The 26592-nt window shown below is 41.1% G+C and overlaps 1 protein-coding gene across 2 annotated transcripts; it reads left to right on the forward strand.

The window, feature by feature from the left end:
* The first annotated feature begins 495 nt into the window (after positions 1–495).
* On the forward strand, positions 496–25522 carry LOC122685819 (cyclin-dependent kinase 4 inhibitor B-like). 2 transcript variants are annotated; one of them, XM_043890794.1, is made up of 3 exons: positions 496–627; positions 22225–22531; positions 25155–25511. In XM_043890794.1, the coding sequence occupies exon 2, from the start codon at positions 22228–22230 to the stop codon at positions 22498–22500; it is 273 nt and encodes a 90-aa protein (XP_043746729.1). In that variant the 5' UTR covers positions 496–627; positions 22225–22227; the 3' UTR covers positions 22501–22531; positions 25155–25511. The 2 variants fall into 2 exon arrangements, with proteins under 2 accessions (XP_043746729.1, XP_043746728.1); XM_043890793.1 differs by lacking the exon at positions 496–627 and adding an exon at positions 18650–18802 and having other exon boundaries at positions 25155–25522.
* Positions 25523–26592: the final 1070 nt, after the last annotated feature.

The raw sequence follows: 26592 nt of genomic DNA on the forward strand, positions 1-26592 counted from the left end.
ACGGATGTTGCGAGGGGGGCGGGCTGCCTGGAGATGCGTTGTGGCGTCAGGACCCGGAGCTGTCACCGCGTGGCGCTCCCGCGCGCTGTGTGGGAAGGTGGCGGGGCAGGGGAGGGGGGCAGCGTGGACAAGGCGGGAAAGGAGAGGTGCGCGGGCGAGAGAGGAACCTAGGAAGCTAAGCCTCCCGCGCGCGCGCCGCCGGGCGCCTCAGCCCGCCTTTCCCGCGCGCGCTGAGCGCAGAACGGTTCTGGGCTCCCAGGAGGTTGGGGGCGAGCGAGCGCGCGCCGGCCCGGGCGGGGGCGCGCCTGCGGGGCGGGGATGGGCGGGCGGCTGCGCGTGGGTCTCCGTTTGTGATCCTCGGGGGGCGGGCGCCGAGCTGCCTACCTCTGAAGTCAAAAGGCGGCGCAGCGGTCGCCGAGCTCCGAGGCAGCGAGAACATGGTGCGCCGGCTCTTGATTACAGTGAGGATTCGGCGTGCGGACGGCCCACCGCGAGTCAGGGCTTTCGTGATGCACATCGTGCGGCCAGCGGGTGAATGGGCAGCGCCGAGTGTGCGGGCCGCTGCGGCCCTCGTGCTGATGCTAGTGAGGAGACAGCGCAGAGCGCAGCGACCGCATCCTAGACCAGGTAGGAAAGGCCTCGAAAACCCCGGGCGCAGTCGGCCCTTGGGTGATTTTTGTTTGATGTAATCTAGTGCACAGATAAGTCACCTCCGGACGAGGTTGGAGGAGGCTGTTACGGGGGTTGGAGGCTCCTTCCACTTTCACCCCATACGGTTTACAGTTTCTCCGAGGTGCAGTTCTCCCAACCTGTTGAGTCCGGAGCCCCCTTCACACAGCTCCTTAAGTTCCTGAAACTCTGGGGGAAACCGGGAGATTCTAAACCCACTCTAAGAGTCAGTCACTCCTGAATTTCCTTACCGGGAATCAGTAAACAAACACACACATCCACACACAAGGTGTATTTCAAAAGCACTTTATTGTGCCCTGAAGGAAAGTATTACTAACGGTCTTAGATTTCTAGAGGCCGCCTTTTTTTCTTCCTGCCGGGTCAACCCTCTCTCCTTGCGGTAGTGGAGGAGGTTTGAGGGTGGGGGCTCGCATCCTCAAATATTACTATTACTCTCGAAATAGTAATATTGATCGCAGGATCAGTAACTTCTAAGAGGAGCAATCACTTGCTTTTTCAAGTCAAAGGAGAGATTGACTTTCGTAGTGAGATGGAGATTTCTTCTTTAGCGGCATGATGTTATCTAAAGGAGTCGGGACAATGCCCATACGTTTAGAAGAAGCCAGAACTGCAGTGCGGAGCCCAAGGATGGCACCGATCATATTTTAATCATCAGGCCCCAACTAAAAGGCCCCAAATGAGGCCTACTTCTTGAAAAACAGAAATCTAGGTAGTTGTGTCCTCACATCAGATAATTCTTTACACAGTCGATGTAATTTCCTATGACCAGAATAGTTGAAATATATATATATAGTTACAATATATAGAGTCCTAATTAGAACCAGGATGAAAAATCCAAAAACAATTTAATGAGGCTTCATTTTTGTGGCCTTCCTTGTGGCGTTATTTCCCTGGGAATATGTGTTTTGAAAAAAGCAAAGGCCAGCATAGGGGGGAATTATTTTTTTATTTTAACGTTAGTAGATTTTTTTACATGTAAATATAAAACTGTTAACACTATCCGTGTTTAATTAGGTGCCTCAATTCTATTGGCGAAAATCTACAAACAATTGATAGGGAAAGTACACATTTTCTTTTTCATATTTTTATTAAAGTTCAGTCATTTTTGAGTACTAGTAGAAGTAGCTTGTAAAAAATTTCAAGGGGTGTTGCTGGATTTGATTTCAGTTCATTTTAAAACACTAACAGGATCCCATTTTTTAAACGATGCTTTATCTCTACCAGCAAGCATTTAGCCACTATGATATGTCTTTTAATATCTTCATTTTTAACATTATTCTCTATATAAAGCTATTTTATTTAAATTATTAAGTTGCATCCAAAACCTATAGTAATGAAGTAAAAATTTTTAACCTATGTAAATACTGTAATTACTTGATTTCTATTTTAGGAGTATATAGGATAATATTGTGATTATTTTAAGTTAGAGAAATATTCATTTTATAACATATTTGTTGTATAAAGTGTTAAAATATAAAAATGATAGGTTCATTGAAAATAGCCATTTATTTCTTGCTATTTAGGTATAAGTCAATTTTCAGGAATGAAAGCTATTTAAAAATGCATTGATCATATGAAAAGCCCAATTTTCAGCAAATATCTGATGTCAGAACACGTGGCTTAGATAGAATAGAATATTTTGAAAATATGTGCAATTCTCCAACTTCATATATGAAATTTTACACATATATAAACATCTGGAAGTATTCATTATAAATGGCATGTAATTCTATATTTCACAATTATATATATTATGTCTATGGTTGTGCTAATTTAAGAATATATGTGGATGGTAATTATGTTGGGACTCATACAATTCCTTGAGAGCCACAGTGCTAAAAATATAACTTGTATGAATTATTTAACATTAATGCTGACCTGTATGGTGTTGTTAGTTTAACATAGTTTTATAGTTTTGCAAATATATTCATTATGACTTTTTTATATGACTGGAAATTGTATATAATAAAATTTCATGTTACTAGTTTCTTATCCACACATGCCTGATGAATTACACTAATTGCCTTGCTACCTCTTCCTTGGTGTATTTATAAAATAGTCATACTTTTCTGAAATTAAATATTTATTTGTTTACTGCTATCTGGGAACTCTTAGAGGTTTTCCCCTCCTTTAACGGCATAGTGTTCTCTCACGGTAAGCACTATACAGTTAGCTTAAACCTTTATTCCCAATGTGTACATGATCTCTAGCTATCAGAAATAAGACGATATTCATTTACTTCTTTGGGGACTCGAATTTTCAAACGTCCATTCTCAACCCAGCCTATTGCTGTCTGCGTCCACAATATTTTACAGGTCTGCTAATTACGCATTAGTTTATCACTAGTAACTACCATGATAGAGTTAAGTTAAACCATTTTCCCAACATGTGAGTGACTCCTGATAATAAAGTGATCTATATCATCTCAAAAAATACTTTCTTAAAGGAAGGCTGAACATTTGGCCCAGTGTTTTTGCTTCTAAAACCGTTAGTCCTTTTTGAAAAGCATAACAACCTCACTTGCCCTACTCCATCATAAAACACTCTAGGCCAGAGAATCCTCTCTGCTCCAAAATCCAGCCTGATAAAAAGTTTTAGTGGTGTTTTCTTTCTGTAGTTTAAATTATGTAAAATATGGGTATAGTTTCATTTTCTAAACATAAAATTCTAATATTTAATAGCTTAAAAAAAAAAAACCCCTACAGCTCTCTAGATTCTGATTTTCACATACCTGATGACTACTACTGTGTCTGTTTACTGTCTGAAGATTAATGCACTTTCCTAAACACCTCACTGGCAAGAACATTTTTTACATTGTATATCAAGAGCTTCTAAATATCCATACACTCCTATTTAGCTTTTCTATAAGTAGGCATCATCTTAAGGAAAGAAAAATTATGACAAAAATTGATACAAATAAATAGTAGCAAGAAATTGAAAATTGCCTAAAATTCTAGCAATCACATTGTTCAATTATTTTGAATTACACTCTGGAATTAGGTCCGAAATATTTCATATCTGGATCATTATAGGCAATCATGTTTTTGAAGAATATTTAATAGAATGTAAAATTGTTATATTATAAAGTTAAGTGATTTTTTAAAAGCAAGATTTAAAGTAGTAACAGTAAACAATTCTTATTCTTGCTTCTCTCTCTCTACACACACACACACACACACACACACCCAGTAACAAAATATTTATAGTGGCTTCCTCAAGATGGTTGGTGGTCTTTTATTTTTTCGTTATACTTTTGAGTTTTCCAAAGTGCTATGACCATCACCAGTTAAAAAAGAAAAAAAAGATTAAAAAAAACCTTATTTTCCTACAGTATAGTGGACTAAGACCTTGCTTAGAAAGGATGAGGAAATTGCACAAATATTCTATATAAGAACGTGACTTTAAGGTCTGGGGAGAGTCTGCAAGGGTTCTGACTCTAGGGCACGCTATCCCTGTTCACAGCGTAGTTCGTTTTAAAATAATTGACAAATGGGTGGCTCTACCTGTTTTCAAGGCGCCTGGGTGTTAGGCCTCTCCGGTTCTAGCACTTGCCCCCTTCTCGGGATCCCTTCTCCCAAGTCCTGTCTAGACGACTTCAAGGTGGGGTTTGCCACTTCCTAAAGCTGGGCTGGGGTCGCCACGGTTGTCGCCAGGATCTCAAGGTGAGGTCTAGAAGGAAGTGAGACTCTGAACCGGCCCCTTCACTTCTCAACCCCAGTCACCCTCCTTGACTCATATCCCCACCGAATCAATTCTTAGAGATGCTTCGGATGCCGGAGGTTTTATTGGCCGCTGGGGTAGGACCCTCCAGCCAGAGCTAGACGCTGACCCATTTATCACCCAGCTCCGCGAACGCACCCTTTCTACTTTCAGCCTTCCCTGGGCCTCGCTCTCCTCGCCGCAGCTATTTCCGCAGGTGATATTTCATCAAACAGAGCAGCGCAAGGGTTAAACGCAGAGCAGGACGCGGGCTGACAAGGGTGAGAGAGGCGGGGGGCAGGTGGCGTCTGAGTGGGCTTCCTGGCTTTCAGAGGGGTGAACGTATGACACGGGACATCTCTGGGTCACCTCTCCAGCTGGAAACTGACTAGGCCTCCCCCCACCGCCGAGAGTGGGAGCGGGGTGGGACAGGTTCCCTCCGAGGTGCGCTTCCAAGTTTTGGCGACTACTCCTTTACCTTCCAGGCTAGGGGGCGACCAGGGTGTTGACAGGCCTCGATTTCTTTGTTTCTCTGTCTGGGATGCAAGGTAGTATAAAGAACGGTCCGTAATATTCTTCTAGTGATACGGTCTCGCAATAGGTTTTTTCTTCTACTGAAGTTTTCCTCGTGTTTGAAAACTTTTCTCCTTCAGTTAAAACATTAGAAAGATATCATTTATCAGAATGAAAAAAAAGTAAGTTTGAAAATAAGGTCAACTTCTATGTCAGCAAGCCAACTGTTGGAGACAGTTTTAGTAGGAAAAGGGAGTTCTTTTTTTTTTTTTTTAAGGGAGTTCTTTTTAAAGACTACTCCACCTTAGAAAATGTCCACAGAGGTTCCGAATCCTAATTCATGGTCTTTCAATGTTTGCTCAGCAATCCCATGTGCATTGACAATTGTTGGATTTAACTATATGTCAATAACATTTGCTTTTTAAAGAAAGAAGGATTGAAGATAATCTCTGCCTCTCAGTGCAGTTTTATATTTCATAAAACCTGAGTGATCATTGCAGTTGGGCAGGACTACATAATCAGAAAGAAGTAATAGAAGGGAAGAATTAAAGTGTCAACTACAAGATTTAAAATTACAGTGCCTCAGAGGTCCTTTGGAAAAGAATAAGTTGATTTAAAATTTTTTATTACAAATGACTTTTTAATTCTTCTTCAACTAGCTCTCAGTTTCCCCCTTTACCTTTAAAAAGAAAATCTCAGAATTTATTTAAATGGTTGCAAAGCCAGTAGGTGTTTTTTTCTCAACGAAGAAAAGTTTTGTAGATTGTAGAGGTTCAGAACTGTATGAACGAAGATATGTAATCTCTTAAACAAATTGAAACTAACAAAGCTATGCCATCAGAGTGGTGTAAATAAATATGCCTTTTCTTAAATTAAGCATGAGAATAATCAGAGAAGTTAAAGAAGTAAGGCAAAGGTTATCAGCAGCATCATTACCTGGACTGCTCTTTAAAATACATATTTCTGGAGCTCACTCTCAGAATGTCTAACTGAGCAGATTTGCTGTGGAGTCCCAAGAACCTGCATTTTAAACTGTTTAGAGGGGATTCTGTTAAAAGATGGCTCCTTGGGACAAATATGGCCAACATTTTTTTTTAACTTATTTTTTATTATTTACTTTTAAATTGAGATTCAGGCTTTTAGATAAGATTTAAAACTTTAGAATCACACTTTGGGTCCCAGGTAGGACACTGAGAATCTGAATAAATCATTGGAGGAGCTATTTCACCACATGAAGGGGACCCTTTATTAGTATTATGTGATTCTTCATATGACTTGGGAAAGATCTGCTCTTAGATGCCAGGTTTCTACAATCAGAACACATTTGAGGGCAAAGGATGTAATAGGATATACTTGTGCATTAAAGTTTGTAGCACCCACCAGACAGAAAATTTCCACCAAAGACATTAATGATATCTTTTTGAAGCACTATATACATTACTGTTGTTTACATAGGTTGGATAGTGCTAGATAGAGTAATAAGTAATAAGGGATTTTTTTTCATTTTATTTTATTTTCCAAATCAGAAACCAAGCAGTAAACATAACACACTAAAATTATGTAAGAGAAGGAAAAGAAAACATAGAAGTATTTTACAGGTTTAAATTATATTTATTTATGATCAAGGCAAATTACAGTATAATGTACCCATAACAGAATAAAGCACTTATAGATAAAATGGTGGGTCTTTGTGTCTGTAAAAACACATTGGTGAGGAGAAAATATATTTATAAATAATATAAGCTTAAAAAGAATTAGCAATTATAAGTAAAACTACAATATTATGCTTTCCCAATTGTAGTCATAATTTTTCTGCTTTTAAACTACATTTTTCTAATGTTACACCTATTAGTTTGCTGGTTTATTGGGGTGGGGGGGAAACTTACGTTTTACTTTCTTTTTTTGAGTGCCACCATTTTCTTGCTCTGAATCTCTCAGGCTGCCAGATCATCTGACTCAGCAATTGTACAACTCTTTCACCCAATTTAAAGAAACAGCAACTATCCCAAAACAGTGTATCCCCCCAGTTGCAAATCTTTACCAACCTATGGAACTAGTAGTATATTTTAACTCTGAAATAATTGCTACATGTACATGCAACATGGACTCTTTGAATTTTACTCCATTCAATTTACATACTGAATAGTTGAAACTGAATTTATATTATGTATCGTAATTTTTGAAAAGAAACTTGTTGAAACTTTCTTCTAAAAGTATATGGTCAAGTTTGCTTTCCCTTTTCCCTCAAAATAATTATAAGGAGATTATTAACAGTAATAGAGCACATCAACTTATATTATTTCATTTAATTGTCACATTTTCCTTTTGTTTTGGGGGTTTTATTCTCTCATTTCATAGACTGGGTTGCAAATGGTCTGTCAAAAGTCATTGATTAGTAACATACCAAATTCAACTAGGTGTACTTCTAGCCCCAAATGCCCTAACTTAGCCCTTTGTAACTAGTGAATACATGTTTTATGTATATATACATGTTATATATAACTATATATATGTATTATACATAATTATGTATTATATATATAGAAAATACATGTAATTATAATGTAATACATGTAATGCATGTAATATAATACATGTAGTACTGTAATACATGTAATTATATATTATAATTATATATAAATGTATACATATAGTTTCAGTTCCATCTCTTATAGTTAGTTGTTATTTTGTAAATTGCTTAACTCTCTTGGATCTACATTTTATTCAGCATCAGCTACATATATTCTAGCAAATATATATTGATTAGGTGAATGAAAAAGCTCTGAAAAATAAGGCAGTTTAATAACTGAAGTCCCTTCTAGGCTCTAAAAGCCATTGAATCTCATAGTAAAACAAAAAGATTAACTTGTTTTAGAAATGTGTGTCTTGCCCAGAATAAAACTAACTCAAAACTTCCTTATAAATTAAATTACTCACTTACACTTCAGTGTAAGATCAATAAATAGGAAACCTATGCACACAGCATAGGGATCACTTGAAGCACAAAGTAGAAATGTCACTTTCTTGGAATATGTGGTCTGTGATTAGTTTCCATTTCTTTTACTTACTAGCTGTGTGGTATTAGAACTAAATACTTAAAGCTCTCAGTGCTTCCATTTTCTCACCTGTAACCCTGAGGTGGTACCTTCTAGTAGCCATCTAGTAAGAACTAGTACATACACACACAGCATCTGTAAAGAGGCATTGTAAACTTTCAGTCCATCACATACATTTGTCAGTTATTATTAAAGTGCCTAATTAAACTACATCCTTAAAAGCACATTAGTTTACTTCTACAGTAAATGCCTTCTTAACTATAAGTATTTAGAGTAGATAGGGATTCCTGAACTCCATTTTAAAGAATATGCATATCATAATAAACATATATTTATTTATTCAAATCCCTGATGTATTCCAAGGTGTCAGGTAAGTTTGTGCAGAAAATCAGTATAAAGTTTTACAGAAGCCCTACATGATGACCTTTGTAGTGTGATCCCAAACTTTTCTAGTATTCATAATTATTTTTTCTAAAATAAGAAATTAAATTGGTTTTAGAAAATTGGAAAAAGTTAATAACTTGCCTTTAACTTATCAAAAAATTTAATAACCCCAAATAATAATTTTTGGAGGGAACACACATAATAGGTTCTTGATTCCTTCGGAAAGGTTGCTGCAGTGTATCTGAATCAATAGTTTTTGCACAGATTTTTCTAGAAGTTCTTTGGTAAAAAATGTGCATGCATAGGGTTGTGTGTGTGAGTGCGTGTGTGTATTTGAGCATGTCTGTGTGTGTGAGTGTGGGGGGGGAGCGTTGTGTGTGTGCTAGATGGAAAGTGGGGAAGAAGCATTAAAGCCATCCTCAAAATCTTCAAAATGTCTGCCTTGGAAGATAACCTCCAACTATTCTTATTCACATTTAGTAGGATATCAAAGAGACAAAATATATTGAATATACTTCCTTGGGCAAAATTGATGTAGGTATATAAAATTAGTGCAGAGTAAACTTAAAAAATATTCTGTTATCATTTTTGTGAAAAATGAAGTCTGAGAGTTATCATCTTAACCATAAGATAGAGAACTATAAAAGTATATCTTTAATCTAGAGTCTCAAGGGAAAAACATAAGTGGGAATGTTAAATCTGTAAGTTAAAGGTGCTAAAACATGAATAGAAAGCATTTTATGATTTATTCGGAATTGATGTGTGTGATCATGAAGTTGATTCCTTCCAGAGGAGTTTAATCCCATAGTCAGTAAAGAATGTGACTCCAGGAAGAGTGATCCAACACCGAAAATTTTCTTATTATCTTTTACAATATCAGCGGATAGTTTGGCTTCAGAATTTTCAGAAGTCCAGCAAAGGGGAAAAAAAAAAATGAAGATAACAGTTAGACTCTAGAGCCCCAAGAAGAGAGTCTGCTCTTAAAGGATAGTTGTGGGGAGGGTGGTAACTAGGTCTCCCTTTGAAGAGGAAAGCTTCAATATAGATATATTAGAATACTCGAGTATTAGGCTACCGGAAATTAGAGTATCCTAAATCATCGTTAAACCCTATTAATCAACCATGAACACTCAACTTCCACCAAGAGTAAAAACTAAACACAATGTTACTTCTCTGTGAGTTTCACTTTCTCAAGTTGATACTAGCACATACAGGCATCAGCTACTATATGTCTTCAAGTTAGCAATTAAGACAGCAACACATGTTTGAAAGGAGAAAATCTATCCCATTAAGGAGGAAAAAGAGGGAGGTTGGGAATAGAAGCTTAGAGAAGGTAAACTTTACAATTTTGCCTATAGTTTGTCCATTGTACTTTCTACTTGAACTGCAAGTCAAGGAATGGTGGTGGGTGGCAATGAATGCAGAGAAAACATTGAATGAACATAGTGACACACTCCTGTGTTACTTCCCATGATTTAATGAAAGATTTTGTGGAAGTACTTTTATTATAATACAGCTAACATGATTACAAAGAAGCTCTGTTTTCATGGGATTAGAATTCAAAGAGGACAGAATTAATCACACCTTTTGGAAAGGAGTTTGCTTGTTCAATCCAGATACCTGCCAGAATGTACAGTAATGAGAAAAAAAAATGGCAGATGGCCTAAATGAATAAGATGATAGTAAATGTATCCTTTTTAAAAAAAAAAAGTTCCATTTTTTGAGAACCTACTGTGTACCTGGATTTTTCTATATCTGACATTATATATTCTTTATAATAACCCTATGAGATATGTTTTATTCCCCACTTTGGGAGGTAAGGAAATAGAGGCTCAGAAAGTTTATGTCATTTATTCAAGTCCACAGAACTGGTCAATGAGAGATGACAGCTACCTGAGTATAAAGACTAAGATTGTCCCATTACCCATGTTGCATTTGTGTCTTCTCCAAAATCATTATTTAAGGGTGTGGTTCACATCTTCACCAACCACATTTGTCACGGTCAGAGTAAGTTACTGTGGCCCAAGAAAGAACATGAAGGAGGATTGGGTTTAAGATCTGCAGGAAACATTTGCTTGCTGAGTAACCATGGCAATGCACTACCCCTGCACTTATAAATCAAAGGGGTAACTTTTTGAAAAACAATTTTTTAATATGTGTCACAAGACTTATACTTTTTGAAAACCTGCAATACTATTTATTGCAAAAATTTGAAACACCTTAAGTATCTGACAACAGGGGCATCAGTAGGTAAATATTTTCCCCCAAGTAGAGTATGTTGCAGCAAATTAAAAGTGTTTATAGAGTGATTTTGGAGAATTTGGGAAAATGCTCTAATGATGAGTAAGAGGAAAAGCTCATTTCAAAACTGTGTTATATCCACAAGAACTGAGCAAGAATAAAAGACAGGAAGGAAATATTTCAAAATGGTGTTCTTGTTTCTATGTAGTATTATTTTTCATTTTCTTTATAAGGCTCATTTCTTACTTTTTTTGCATATGTGAAAAAGTCATTCAAAAATGAGAGGACTGGATTAAGTGACTTTGAGGGGACTTCAAGATCCAAATTTCTGTCACCATGTGTATTATTAGCCAGGAATAATCACACAGAAGCATGGTAATTCCCAAAAGTGGAGATCCTGTCACCTTGGTCCAGAATTCACAACCTGCCTGATGGCACAGTTCTCAAAGAAGAGAAAACACTCTGCTGAGCTGTCCTCTCCATCCGGTACAAATCAGTCAGCAGGGAGACCTAGTGGGGAGAGTGTGCACCTCTCAGACGGGACTGGGAACCGTGAGCTTGAACTGCATCTCCTTGTGTATTGTCACTTAAGCACTCTGGGTTTATTTTTTTCTGATTTATGAAGGAAGGATAATACTTTCTATCCCACAGGATAGTGGTGGGATTAGAAATGACGTGTCTAAAGCTGCTTAATGCTTATCACATAGTTGGGGTTCAATAATGGTAGCCATTATGATTTTCTTGGCAACTCGGAACAAATTTTCTCTTGTTTCTATTTCCTTCTGTCTTTCTCTGTCTTCTAATTATATGCTTTACTTATTTTGTCCCTCAGGATGAGGCTAATTCTAATTCTCCATATTCTGTGCATATAAACAAATTATTCATGTATGCACACAAATACATATTACATATTTATATATACACATACTATATATATAAAGAGAGAGACACATACACACACATACAGTGCTACTTTTTAGTTTTTTCAACTTGCTAAGTAGCCACAGATAAGCATAAGTAATTCAACAAAAGAAACTTATCAACAAACAAAAACAGATATTTACAAAACAATTTAGTTAAAGATTAATCATTTTCATGATTTATAGAGTCCTCATTTCACAAGAGTCCACTTGAAATTGTTTAAATAGTAAACTCCTTACATAGATTTTAAATCACATATGTTTTGCACACACTTTGGAAAAAACAGCTGCTGTATAACATATACTTACAAGTTATCCTCAAAATCATCTTGGGAAGATGATGATAGGTACTGCAGATTCTACACCCAATTAAAACTTTGAAAACCAAGACTGAGAAATTGGGACTTATCTATAATTATGCATCGGGTTTATAATAAGTTAAAAAGAATTTGTTCTGTGCTCTTTGCCCACATCCTGTTTGAGCAGGAAGATAAATTTTACAATAATTCGGGGTGCAAGTGGAAAATCATAGAGTCCCTGAAAGAGTGCCCTATTCATAACAGATACTCAGTAATTGTGCTGTATTGAATTTAATTAGAGAATAGTTTAAAAAAACGGGGGTGGGGGAGAAAACATGCCTCCATCTTGAATTTTTCAAAGATATAATTTCTGGGGGCACAGTCCCCTTTTTTAAATAACCTATTACAGAGATCTGCTTTGTTTCTCAGAGATTGCCCCTTCTACTAAAGTTACCTTTTATCCCTGTGGGAAAATAAATAAATAATTAAAGGAAAACCTTGTGTTCTTTGTCATTTTTTACCCAAGAAAGTTCTTCTTTCCCATTTAAAATGCCAAGCTTGGGCACTAAGCTCTTAGAATTCTTACTCAGGGGCACTTTGAGGGGCAGTTTTCTTGGCTGAACAAGTCTCTTGAGGTACAACTGTTACTGTGCCCACTTTGAAGATATCGAAGCCAGAATAAAGTATTACCTTCTCAAGGTGATAAAGTTGGTGGTGGAGCTAGGCCTGGACTCTTCTTTACTTTACGATCTCTTTCTATATTTAAAGGGGTGCCTGAAAGTATTCTTCCATTGCTTTCAGTTTAGTTCAGTTCAGTCACTCAGTCGTGTCCGACTCTTTGTGAGCCCATGAACTGCAGCATGCCAGGCCTCCCTGTCCATCACCAACTCCTGGAGCTTACTCAAACTCATGTCCATTGAGTTGGTGATGCCATCCAACCATCTCATCCTCTGTTGTCCCCTTCTCCTCCTACCTTCAATCTTTCCCAGCATCAGGGTCTTTTCAAGTGAGTCAGTTATTTGCATCAGGTGGCCAAAGTATTGGAGTTTCAACTTCAGCATTAGTCGTTCCAATGAACACTCAGGACTGATCTCCTTTAGGATGGACTAGTTGGATTTCCATGCATTCCAAGGGACTCTCAAGAGTCTTCTCCAATACCACAGTTCAAAAGCATCAATTCTTCGGTGCTCAGCTTTCTTTATAGTCCAATTCTCACATCCATACATGACTACTGGAAAAACTATAGCCTTGACTAGACGGACCTTTGTTGGCAAAGTGATGTCTTTGCTTTTTACTATGCTGTCTAGGTTGGTCATAACTTTCCTTCCAAGGAGTAAGCATCTTTTAGTTTCATGGCTGCAGTCACCATCTGCATTCATTCAACCCTAGAGCCCATTTATTCAGGCTCAACCCAGATATGTCTAGAAGCACTGTTAACTGAGCATACCTGCTCTGATAAGCTGTTTCCTAAGGAGATCACCTTAATTATTGGAACCTCTCCAGACCCTGAAACAGAATGTCTTTTTCCTGATGACACAGGTCTGAAGTGTATTACCACGTTAAAGTGTGCACCCCAACGTGCACAGATCAGAGTGCGTCTTCCTTCTATACTGTTAATGTAGGCTCCTTTAAAGGGTACATCCCAATTCCAGACCACCTTTCTCCTCCAGAGAATCAAACATGTTGATGGTTGTTACCAATTTGCCCTCTTGACTAAGGACCCTTCTTTTTTTTGTATCTACAATTTAAAGCCAAGTGCCTGGCATATAGTATGAACTCAGTTAATCTTTGTCAAATAACATTATGAATGATGGCTTTCAGAAAAACAACTTTTATTTGTCTAATAAAATATACTGTTTACTTAATTAGATGGTTAATATATGCATATAGTACAAAATTCCAACAGTATAAGTCATAGAGTATGAAAAGAAAATCACATGCCTATCCTCATGCCCCTTTTCTTCTCCCCACAGTTAACAGGCTTCTTTGTTTCTGTCCAAAGGTATTCTATATATTTTTAATTTTTAACCTCAAGCTATATATTGAATGGTTCTTTTATAACAATACTAATATTAAATACAGTAAAGAGATGTATGCTTTCATGTATATTGCCTCACTTGATATAACAATCTCATGAGATAGAAAGGTAGAGCAAGATAGAGTCCATTTTAAAGATGTGGACATTGAAGCCAAGAGTAGTTTCAAAAGATTTCACAGTGGAAAAGCATGTTATTACGTAGACATAGAGAACAGACTTGTGGACACAGTAGGGGAAGGAGACGGTGGGATGAATTGAGAGAGGAGCATTGAAACATAGATTACCATATGTAAAATTAGGTAGCCAGTGAAAATTTGCTATATGATACAGGGAGCTCAAATCAGGTGCTCTGCGACCTAGAGGGGTGGGTTGGGGTGGGAGGTGGGGAGTAAGTTCAAGAGGGAGGGGACATATGTATACCTATGGCTGATTCATGTTGTTAAATGGCAAAAACCAATACAATATTATAAAGCAATTATCCCCCAATTAAAAATAATTTTTAAAAACATGTCAGATAGTGAAATCAAGACTGTCAGTTGTCAGACAGTCCTGTCACCAAGTCAGAGTTATGTATCCAGTACCCTCTATTTTCCTGATAAAATAATGATTTCAAATGATGAGTTTGCATATCATGCATATCATACCCTGTGAATCCTGCAGTGGCTTGTAAGAACCAGAACCTAATTTCAGAATACTATTAACACCTTCTCAAATGTCTTTCTTTCTCTTTCTGGTGATGTGTGGAATTAATATTCACATCTAGAATTACTATTCTTTGATTTGTAGGGTCACAGGAGCACCATCATCACAAGGCTTCCTTTAATTAAAATAAAAGAGTCACGTACTCCTCTAGTAGTGTCACCTACCCTCAGCTGGGTTCTCCAGGCTGAAGGAAAGGCTTCTCAGTTTCTAAGTCTGTCTTAGCCCATCCCTCTGTTCTTCCTAACAGATATCCTAAATCTTCACCACTCTCACTTCCTAACCCACCATCTTATCACCACTGTAAACAAGCCAGGCTTCTTTGTTCACAGAAGGAAGTGTTTCAACTTCCTCCCTGCCCTGACCTTTTCTCCCTTTCCACATCTAGCTGAATCTCCTGCATCAAATTTATGACCACTCCCTGTGCCTCGTTCTCCATTTCTGCCTGACTTTTTAGGTGCCTCGGGTCCTCAGAAATACCCTATCTTGCCTGTGTCCTCAAGTTCTCTCTCTCTCTCTTTTTCCCCTCTCCTAACACTTCTTCCTGTCACCTGGCCCTCTTCCTGTGCACAGGTCTCTTCCCACCTTCCTTCTGACTCATCTTACCACATGTTGCCTGGAACTCTCGCAGCTAACCTGTGACAGAGTAGCCTACACACAGTGTCCCCACTTCCTTGACACCCCGTTCACTCTTGGTTTTCCTTCTGATCCCTGTAAGCAGCACTTAGCAGACTTCCTTTGCAGGCTTTTCTTTCAGGAGTTTATTTTTCCAGCTTCCCACATGCACCCCAGTAAATTACTTTCAGTTTTCCCAAACCTCTTTGCATTCACTTCTGCCTGGAACATCTTTATACTTTTATATCTTTATACTCACATGTTTTAAGACTAAGATGAGCTTTCAGCATCCATGGAGACTTTGCCTAAGCCACAGAATGAGCTTGGTTCCGTTTTCATTTTCTTGTGTCATCCTCTGCTTCTCTTTGCTCTTCTACACATATTACATATAATACCTCATTTAATCCCTACAACTGTTTGAGGCAAGTACTATTATCCCAGTTATACAGATGAAAAAACTGAGCTCCGAGTACATTAAGTTACTTTGTTATAGAGCGATTAAGTGAAAAGTCTAGGTTTGAACCCAGGTATTCTAACTCAAGCCCCATACATTTAACAACTTTCCCCCTCCTGCCACACTCACTGCTCTACCCTTAACCTCTGAGCTTGTTGAATGAGCATTCATTTTTAGAGATGAGTAATCGTGAAGAAAAAAAAATGATCAGAATTGAGACAGATTTTTATTTCATAGTGTAGATTTTCAAAACTGCCAACAGCACAAACCTAAAGAAAGCCATGTCATTCTTAGGGAAGAGAAGGAAGTTTGAGAAGGGTAATAACAGTAACCAACAAACTTTAGAATTTCTAAAGCTCTTTGACATGTATCATCTTATTTTATCAGTCCATAAAATATGACTCCATTTTACACATGGGGAATCTGAGACTAGCATAACCAGCACCAGGACCCTGGGTTTTATATTTATTTCTTCTGAGATTTTTCCCCTCAGGTCTGATCTAATATACATGAGTAAACTAAGAGTTTGGTGGTTCTTTAAAAGAAAAATTAGGCAATCTTTCATACTATTATGGGCTTCCCTGGTGGCTCAGCAGTTAAAGCCTTTGCCTGCAGTGCGGGAGACCCGGGTTCGATCCCTGAGTCAAGAAGATCTCCTGGAGAAGGAAATGGCAACCCACTCCAGTATTCTTGCCTGGAGAATTCCATGGCTGGAGGAGCCTGGTAGGTATAGTCCATGGAGTTGCAAAGAGCCGGAAACGATTAAGCAATTTATACAAGATTTCTGACTGAGTGTGGGGTGGATTTCTAGAACAAAGGGGCCACACTCAAGGATGCCATAGTCTTTAGCAAACTCTACTGTAAGTGTTGAAGCTAGTGCATCCATGTCTACAACCTGCTCTTGAAGAAAATCAACTTCTATGTCTATATATAATGCATCCAGTGGATGTTTTTTATACTGTTCTATCGCCCATTTCCTTCATCAACAGTCCGATATATTGCATGAGAGTTTACAGAGTTCCTGATGTAGGAATCTATAGTTGAATTTTAGAGGAATTTCTGAATTCCCTAAAAGTTATTTGTCCCAGTGAACACACTTTTTAAATAAATTTGCATATTTTATTTTTGGAGGAGAGGGTATATAGCTTTCAACAGGTTCTCCAAAGGGCCTATTCTCCCTGCCCTAAGATTAAGAACCACTATTTTAATGATGAGAACTAATTTTGATATTAGTCTAAAAAGCCAGACATGTTACAGGGGAAATCTGTCCCCTCCATCTCATTACCACAACCGCTGTTTTCCCCTCCCCCATCATATAATACCTTAAGCTACATTAGAAGACGTTTACATTATGTTCTACCACAGTTTGAATTTTCCACATCATTGTTGCTCTAGTAATTGAGAGGTGCCTGGAGGAAAATATAAATAACACAGTGATGCATTGTGGATTTTATAATGGATTTGACATCCCATAAGTGTTTTAATTGGTATTATTGAAAACCTTGTGTTGCCTAAGCTAACAGCCACTGAAAGTATAGTCAATTATTCTGGATCTTCAAGAGGAGTCAAGTAGGAATTGAAATATAACTTTTAAAACAGCTGGGTTATCTAGCAGACAGATTAAGCATTAACTTTTCATTAAATATGTCAGTTGTTGGAAGATGTCCATCATTGTTCCAGTGATTAAGGTTTTCTTGTCTGTCCTTTTATATGTAATATTGATAATTCTACCCAAACCATTTCCTTCTCTGTCTCCTAGATTGCAAGAAAATCTCCAAAATGAATAATTTAAGAGCTAACAGGCATTAATTTAGGATGTATGATACTGTTCTAAATGCTTATGTGTGTATCAATTCATTTAAAACTCAAAACAGTCCTAGGAAGTAGGGACGACTCTTACCCCCCCCCCCCCATTTTATAACTAATAAAAGTGTAAGGTTTTTCTAATAGGAAGCAAAGGTGGACAGAAGCGGCACCAAGACAGTGTGTGAGCCTGCTTTCTGAATCATCTCTGAATGAAGCCCTGTCCCTAGCGCAATGAGCATGTTTTCTGGTGTAGGAGGAATTATTGAGAACAGAGCCTATTAAGCCCAGGGACACCCTTGCCACTTTCCTATCTGTTTTTAGGTGGAAATCTCTACCATCCCTTTTAAATTGACCTCATCTGCTCGGAGCCAGCCCGTATACTGGGCACTAGTACCAGGCATTGTGCAAGCCTAGGAAACGCTCTCCCCCGACATCCGTTTTACATGTGCGTGGAGGGAGGGAGGCACAGGCTGGCGTGTGAGCCAGCCCTCCAGAAGGGACGTTTGAGCTAGAATTTCTGGCACAATTGAGCCCGCGCTCGAAAACCAGGTGCTGAGCATTGGAGGGGGAAATGTGTCCTCTCCGAGAAGGAAAGCCTCATGGTGGAATGGCTGATACCTATCCTGGGCTCTCAGCGCCAGGACAAGCTGGCTGCTGCTTCTGATTAAAAGAGGAAGCAACACTTCGCCTATGACACCAAACACAGTGGTTCGAACTTGGCAGTTAGGAGTCCTGTGCAGTTGTCTCCTGCCACGCAGGGTGTATACGCGAGGAATTTTCACTTGGCTGGAGTGAACTCGCTCGGAGCCGCGCGTGCGCCTCTGATGGGAGTCGGGGCCCGCTGCGTGCGGAGACCCGCCGCGAGGACGCGGGGAGGGGGCAGGGAGGAGGGCCCAGGGCGCCCTCCTTTCGCGGTCCCGCCGCGCTCCCGGAGCGGACAGCTTCCGGCCGGTGCCTCGGGTCGCGTGGGCGGCGGACCGGTGACCGAGGAGGCCCGGCGCGGGGCGACTTCAGAGATGTCTCATTCGTTGGGAGCAAAGGGCGCCTCCTGGAAGAGCGCGTGGAGGGCGCTCCCTGGGTGGAAAGACTCTTCGGGAGGAGTCGAGGGGCCGAGTCTGGGGGCCGCTTCCGCCAGCCCGGGAGGAGGAGAGAGGAGGGGCGGGCTGCTCACGAGCTGCCTGGGCGGGCCGCCCGCGCTCGACGCAGGCGGGAGGAAGGGAGGGAGCGAGGGGCGCGCGTTGGGGAGCAGCATGGAGACCTCGGCCGACTCGCTGGCCGACTCGCTGGCCACCGCCGCCGCGCGGGGCCGGGCTGACGAGGTGCGGGCGCTGCTCGAGGCGGGGGCGTCGGCCAACGCGCCGAACCGTTACGGTCGAAGCGCGATTCAGGTGGGTCAGCAGGTCTGCGGCGGAAAGGTGGGCCGGTGGGTGGGGGGGGGGGGGTGGCGGTGGATGGCTAGAGGCTTTGGAGGACGAGGTCCGCCAGTGAGTCGGAACCAGGTAAGGGTTTCTTGGTAAAGGGGAGACTTGTCAGACCGAGTTCGGGATCGGAGACCTCTCAGGGGACTAAGCCCCCCCCCCCCCCCGGAGTTGGCTGAGAAGGCGCGTGGGGTTCAGATCTCTAAAATGGTGTGAAGATCCAGAGGGGAGAACCTATGTGTGTTAATATAGACCGAGATGAGAAATCGACGAACGTCTGGACTACGAGTATAAAGACATGTAAGACTTGCTGGACCTCTTACCCCCGAACTTAAAGAATTGTGAATGCAATTCTTTGTTGGGGGGGGCGGCGGTGTGGGGAGGGAGATTTCAGTGGAAATCTACTGCTGTGTAAATTGGAATAAAGGTCTATTGAAATTATTCAGAAGCAACTACATATCGTGTTTATTATTTTTTTAACCGAGTAAGGAACATATATGATTGTTTAGGAAATAGACATATATGGGGGAAAAAATTAGTGCAGTTATGCCTGAAATAATGCTGCCAATTTACTTACCACTTGAGTGTCTCTTACCTTTGGGGATATTTTAAACTTACTTGGTATAGATTAATTTATTGGGGAGCTTTCAATTCCTCATAGTTTAAAAATGTCATTTCTCCTCTCCCCACTCCAGTTTTCTATGTGTGAGGATGCGTTGTGAGATCGTTTTTCTGTTGTTTTTTTGTTTTTGCCTTCACTAACTTCCTAAATCTGAGGCTAAAAATGACTTCTTCCTGGCTGTCACTCCAGTTTTATTCCAGGTTTCGACAATGATTTCTGATCCTGAAAAATAAAATTTATATGAAATGCACACTGCAAAAACTCCAGCATAAAAAGACAAAGGAAAAGTAACTCAACTTGGAACTTCATAAGTTTCACGAGTGAATCGTCCTTTCCTCAAACTATGCTACATAGAATAGATATATTTTATATACTTTTAGATACAAAAATAAAAATAAAATATCCTCAAATTTGAAATTATTTGGGTTTTGAAATGTGGAGAAATTTGGAGATAAAAAGGTTGAATGGTTGTAGAAGAGAAGCATGAGTTCTATTTTTAAAAAAATGCATGCATGATTCATAATTTGATATCTCTAAAGTTTTGCCAGCAGTTTGCAGACTGGGCATTACAGCCTTCTAGTTCTGGAAGATGTTATAGTAGACCTTATTTAAATACAAAAAGAAAATTAGATAATTAATTTTAAATTATTTTTAAATAGAATAAGGGCATCGACAAAAGGGATGTGATTTTAGTTTTGAACCCTAAGCAAATTTGTGTTTAAAAATACTTAGCTTATAGAAAAATTTTAATTACTAAATTAAATTTATATCTTCAATTTGACTTAAGTACCCTAGAAATATTCATTTGAATGATTAATTTTCTTTTTGCTTTGGATTGCTACTATGATTTAAATATTTAAATATTATGTTACTTTTCATACTTTAATACTGTAGCATATAATAAAACCTTTAACCAATTTTATGACTAAGACCAAGGACTTCATTTATCCAACTCATCTAATATATTTTCACCTGTGTTATATACAAGCATGGAAGTAGACATACTATGAGCTCTGGCACTTGTAGTAGAGCTTCCAAAAGATTATGGTATCCTTGGGTGTGGCCCCTTTGTTTTGGAAATTAATTCATAATCCATTAGAAATCTAATAGTGTAAATTTCCCCAGTTTTTCTTTTAAAACAATTCTTTCTTCTAATGCACTATGTTAGTTTTTCTTTCTTTTTGTAGCTGCAAGTTGGTTCACTTAAATTTTCTCTGTTTTTATGAAAATTAAATCAGTTTCACTTTCTCCAGGACAGAACTCAACAAGCATAGTATAACTTGTTAAGATACCTTGGTTTGGACAAATTAATTTGAGTTTAATACAGAATTCAACTGAAAATAAATAATTCCTCATTATGGTGTAGCTAATGTAACCAAATAATGGCTACCCTAAAAAGAATGGTCTATCACCGCCACCCACTGTATAACACTCAAATTGTAAAGTTGCTGTGATTGTGAACAGTATTTCAAAATTCCTCTTTGGTAATGGTCTTGTATCATCAAAGATTATTTAGGAACCAAATGAGGTTCCTCTTTAATGAAGTCTCAGAGTGTGATCTTGGAAAGTGTCTTCCTATTTCTGCTATAACAAATTACTACAAATTTAGTATCAACATAAATTTATTATCTTATGGTTCTGTAAATCAGAATTCTAAAATGGGTCCACAGGGTTGCATTCCCTTTGGGAGTTCTAAGAAAGAATCCATTTCCTTGCCTCTCCCAACATTTAGTGACAGTCAACATTCCTTGGCTCTTGGCCCTGGCATTTTCTCTCTAACCTCCTCTTCCATTCTTATATCTTCTCTCTGACTGTGATCTTTTTATAAGGAAACTTGTAATTAAATTGTGCCCACCCTGACAATACAGGGTAATTGCCCTCAAAATGCAATTTTGATTTAATCACATCTGCAAAGTCCCTTTATTCATAAAAGGTGATATGCTAACAGCTTTTGAGTATCAGGAAGTGGACATCTTTGGGGGACATTATTTAGCTTACCAGAAGAAGGAATTTTAGGACTGGTTAGACAAATTTTCTCATTTTATTCTTCAAGAAATTGAAGTTTAACGTTCAGGGAAATCAAGGGTAGCTTAAAGTTTTACTAGAATTGTTTTTGTGTTTGTTTTTTTCATTTTTGCTTTTAAACAATTACCACGTTCTGGGCTTGGACATACAGCAGTGAACCATACAGTCTCTGGGCCTGGCATAATTTCATATCAAAATAAGAAAATACAGGAGGTTAGGCTGTAGTAGAAGTCAGTTTGTTCCTCACCCTTTTGCTGGCCACCTCATGCGAAGAGTTGACTCATTGGAAAAGACCCTGATGCTGGGAGGGATTGGGGGCAGGAGGAGAAGGGGACGACAGAGGATGAGATGGCTGGATGGCATCACCGACTCGATGGACATGAGTTTGAGTAAACTCCCGGAGTTGGTGATGGACAGGGAGGCCTGGCCTGCTGAGGTTCATGGGGTCCCAAAGAGTCGGACACAACTGAGCGACTGTACTGAACTGAACTGATGACTCTGGTAGTGTTCTGTTCGTGGCTGGAACCCCGCAAAATGTTGAAGAATATAACAGTGTGTACAGAAAAGGAAAAAAAAAAAGGAATAGGTAGGAGAACTGGCTAAGCGAGTCGGTAACTGAAAAAAAAGTAGTAACTATATAGTTGCGGATTGTAAGCGCATCTGCAGGAAGTAGGGGTTGTACAAGTAGTTTCTTTAATCCTGCCCCTGACCCCACCTGTCCTGACCACTCTGCTCTCTCCGGCAGGTGATGATGATGGGCAGCGCCCGCGTAGCCGAGCTGCTGCTGCTCCACGGCGCGGACCCCAACTGCGCGGACCCCGCCACGCTCACCCGACCGGTGCACGACGCCGCCAGGGAGGGCTTCCTGGACACGCTGGTGGCCCTGCACCGAGCCGGGGGGCGGCTGGATGTGCGCGATGCGTGGGGCCGCCTGCCAGTGGACCTGGCCGAAGAGCGGGGCCACCGCGACGTCGCCGGGTACCTGCGCGCGGCTGCAGAGGGCACGGAAGGCGGTAGTTAGGCCCGCGCAGACCCCGCGGAAGGTCCGGCAGGTGAGGTGGTGGATCCACGAGTTTGAACTCAGAGAACTTCCGCATCCCAGAGTATTCACTTTTCAGAAGAGAAAGTTGGACTCAGGAGAGTAGGCTATTTGTTGTTAGCTCACCCTGCCAACCCGTGGGACAACCCCAGTCTCCGATCGCGCCACCACGTTAGGGTTGCGGACGGGGATATCTCAAGATGGATTTCCGCACGTTAAAGCCCATCGCCCATCGCAGAAACCGTGCCTCCCTTCCCCTAAACACTCACTGCAAAACTAGACTAGATTGAGTAGAACTGAACACTCCGGAGGCTACAGGTCTAGTGGCCCCTCTTCCTGCAAATGAGCTGCAGCCGCATCCATTCAGTGGCTCTGTTTTCCCGTTAGTTTACCAAGATGGTTGAACCACCCTGGGATTTCCAAAGTCAGCTTCGCGTGGCATCATCTGGCAGAGACCTGTCCTTCCCGACTCTGTTGCAAAATGCGGTGGAGTTTTCCAGAGCTCCCCCAGTGGGTTCTCAGGGCAACTGGAGCGGAGACCTCCCCAACTCTCGCAGTCTGCACACTGGGATTTGCTGCACTCTATGAGAAACACTCTCTTAAGCGTTTCCCTCCCTTGAGCATTCTGTTATGATGGGAATGTGGTCCTCCTTGCCTTTTTCTACAACCACAAGAACTTCTTTTCCCTTGGCCCCCTTTCCCCCGCCTCATTCCTACCTGCCTAAAATATCAACTTTACTCTTAGTTTTCTGAAGACAGAATAGTTTTATCTATCTAAAGCATATACCAATACGAAATTACACGAAAATTTAAGGTAAACCGTAACTTCAAAGAGACCGAAACCTATCCTGTTCTGGCTCAGAACTGGGGTACTAGGCTCCTCCTGCACTAGGGGAGCTTAGGAGGACAGAGTGGAGAGTCTAGCTCTGGATTTTGGGGAGATGTCTTGAGCGCTGCACCTTGGGTATGAGAGGCACGCATATCTTTAGCCTGCCACCCTCTCTCCTGGAGTTGAAGCTTGCGGAAGGCGGTGGCATAGGAAAGTGAAAAGAAAGTGAAGTCGCTCAGTCTTGTCTGACTCTTTGCGACCCCATGGACTGTAGCCTACCAGGCTCCTCCGTCCATGGGATTTCCATTCCAAGCAAGAACAGGAAGTGGATTGCCATTTCCTTCTCCAGGAGATCTGGAGGATTGAACCCGGGTCTCCAGCATTGTAGGCAGACGCTTTACCGTCTGAGCCACCAGGGAAGTCCAAGGAAGGCATAGGATCAGGAGTCAATCAGAGGGCTGTTGGGCGGAGCAAGAACTGGAAGGAGCTGAAGAGGAGAAGGGTTTAGACGATCAAATTTGGCCACAGGCAAATGAATAATCAAACCTAAGATATTTAACCCAAGTTCGGATGATCCTTCCTTCCTCTCTCCCTTCCACGACCCCTTCTTCCCAGCCTTCTTTCTTTTCTTTTTCAAAGTTCCTACTGTGTGATCAGCCCCATTCTAGGTCGGACACAGAAATGAACAAGAGTCTTGCCCTCATTGAGCTTATATTCCGGGGAACTAGACTTTCAAGCAACCTAACAGGGTATTTCGAACAGTGAGTTTGTAAAACCCATGTGGTGGATAAGAGAGAAGTGTGAATAGGAGGCGAGGCTATCTTAAGAGTGGTCAGAGAACCAGACTTATGAGAAGAGATTAGCCACTGGAGGCAGAGAAACTCTCAAGTGCGAAGACTTACTCCAAAAGGAACGTGGCTGGTTAAGAAGATGGAAAGGCCAGGTGGGGAAAGCACACAGAGATCAAAGAGAAGGGTAGAGACCAGATAAGGTAGTGGCCCAGTAAGTCCAAAAAAGGTTATTAGATCAACCTGGCCTTCCATTGGCTGAGACTCCGTACTCCCAATGCAAGACACCAGAGTTTGATCCATCCCTGGTCAGGGAACTATATTCCATATGCCACAACTGAGTTCGCATGCCACAGTGAAGATGAAAGATCCCACACGTCACAGCTAAGACCCTGGGCACCAAATAAATACTAAAACACACACACACACAGATTTTATTCTAGAAACGTTAGGAAGCGATTAGCCGCTTAGGGAAAGGGGTGTCTGGGGAAAAAAAGACAATGGGACTGGAACCGAAGTTTCTCATACTGCGGAGCACCCCTGAACCCGAGAATCCCTGACCTCTCTGGTTACGCCAGTTGGCTGAATCGCTCTGAGTTAGATACAAGAGATACCTAGGGACGTTCGAAGGGCAAGGCGGCGACACTTTCGCCTCCAGTCGCCTGGAGTTAGGAGTGGTAAACAACTTGGCACTGGTAGTAGACCCTCTTTGTTCTCTCAGCCCCGCGGGCTGTTCCACCGCTGTCTCCCTGCCCTCGTGGGGCGCGTCGGGAGCGGCTGGGGAGCCCGGAGCAGCCCAGCCTGGCAGCGGACGCGCTGCGAAATTCCGGAGGCTAGTGAGTGCCGCGGCGGCTGGGCCCGTCCAAACGCCCTAGACAGGCCCTGTACTGAGGGTTGGATAAGGCGTCAGCATTGCCGGGGGTGGGGAGTGGGGGCAGAGAGGAGGAGGGAGGTGTTACAGTCTTTGACTTCCGTTTTCTAATGTCTTTTCTCTCTCTTTCTCTCTCTGCCATCTACAGACAGCTCGCTCGGACCTAAAGAATCATTGAAATCATTGGAATAAGAGAAAGAAATCACCCACACCCAATTCTTCCCAGCTGTCTTAATGCCAGTTCCCTCGGTTGGGAAGATCCCCTGGAAGAGGGCATTGCAGTCCACTCCAGTATCCTTGCTTGCCTAGAGAATCCCCATGGACAGAGTAGCCTCGCGGGGTATGGTCCATGGGGTCGAAAAGTGTCGGACAAGACTGAAGCGACTTAGCAGGCATGCATCAAATAAAGCTTTTTTTAAAAAAAAAAAAATTGGAACAGCTTCGATTTTCCTTTCCCTTCCCTTAAATTTCCCATATACATTTTGCTATAAAAGTTTTCTTTAAAAAAAAAATTGACACCGTTCTTGTCTTTTCATCGGGTTGGAGTTTTATGGAGCGAGTACTCGTGCGCTGGGAATACGTCTAAAAATGACACTTCCTCTTTCAAACCTCGCACCGGCCAGGCTCTGGGTTTATTACGGCCATTTTGTGAACTAGGACAACGAAGCTTAAATGGATTACATGACTCCACTTGTGTCAAACTGCCTGTGAGGGGTGGAGCCAAGGATAAAAAAAATAAAAACAAATATGTTCTTTCCGTTCAGTCAACATTTATTAAGCACCTATTATGGCACCTTGCCAGGCGTATAGATAGGAAGGGAGGCGAGACAGACATCAAATAATAAGCACACAACACATAACTAGAAATTTTAAGGCCTATTTCATTGAATCGTAGATACAGCATTGTTTCCGACACTCACCATTGTTTCACGCACCGCTGCAGTTAATAGTGAGTGTGTACGTGTGTGTGCACCGCTCAGGCCCTTCAGTCGAGTCGGACCCTTGGCCACCCCATGGACTCCTCTGTCCGTAGCATTTTTCCTGGCACCGAATACTGGATTGGGTTGCCATGATACCATAGATCAATAAGAAATCCGGATTTCAGATGACGAAATCGCCAAAGCGGCAAATTTAGGTTAATGAAATGGGGTTAAAAATTGATAAATGGAAACTCCAGGGGAGACCTCAGATCGAGATTTCCCTTACTTACCCGGCCCCGGAATCCGAGGCCGGTAAGGTTTTGGATATTTTGCACAAAGTGTTACAGCCAATAGGTGGAGAAGCCAGCGGAAGGTGACTCACAGCGCGCTGGGGACCTGCGTGAGAGGGCCCTCAGGGCCCGCCCAGTGCTCTGGGATTGGCGGGGCTGGGGCGTGAATCTGTTGCCCTGAGCGCCACCCAAGCCAAAACCGGCTCGGCATTCTGTGCCAGAGCAAGGGTGCTGCAGGAACGTGGCTCCAACTTCAGCTAGGGCTGCCTTGGCCTCCCTGGCTTATTCATTTTTTATTGAGGTGCAATTCACATAGATCAACAATTATAAATTTTATAATCCACTAACGTGGTATTAGTGCACTCATAATGTTGTG

This window comes from Cervus elaphus, chromosome 29 (genome assembly GCF_910594005.1).
Source record: "Cervus elaphus chromosome 29, mCerEla1.1, whole genome shotgun sequence".
In the NCBI taxonomy this organism is placed as follows: Eukaryota; Metazoa; Chordata; class Mammalia; order Artiodactyla; family Cervidae; genus Cervus; species Cervus elaphus.

Bases quoted from the DNA above. Each gene is read 5' to 3' on its own strand.
- LOC122685819 (XM_043890793.1), top strand. From the start codon at position 18,665: ATGGAGACCTCGGCCGACTCGCTGGCCGACTCGCTGGCCACCGCCGCC. The intron at 18,803-22,224 runs GTGGGTCAGCAG...TCTCTCCGGCAG, and splicing joins ACGGTCGAAGCGCGATTCAG to GTGATGATGATGGGCAGCGC.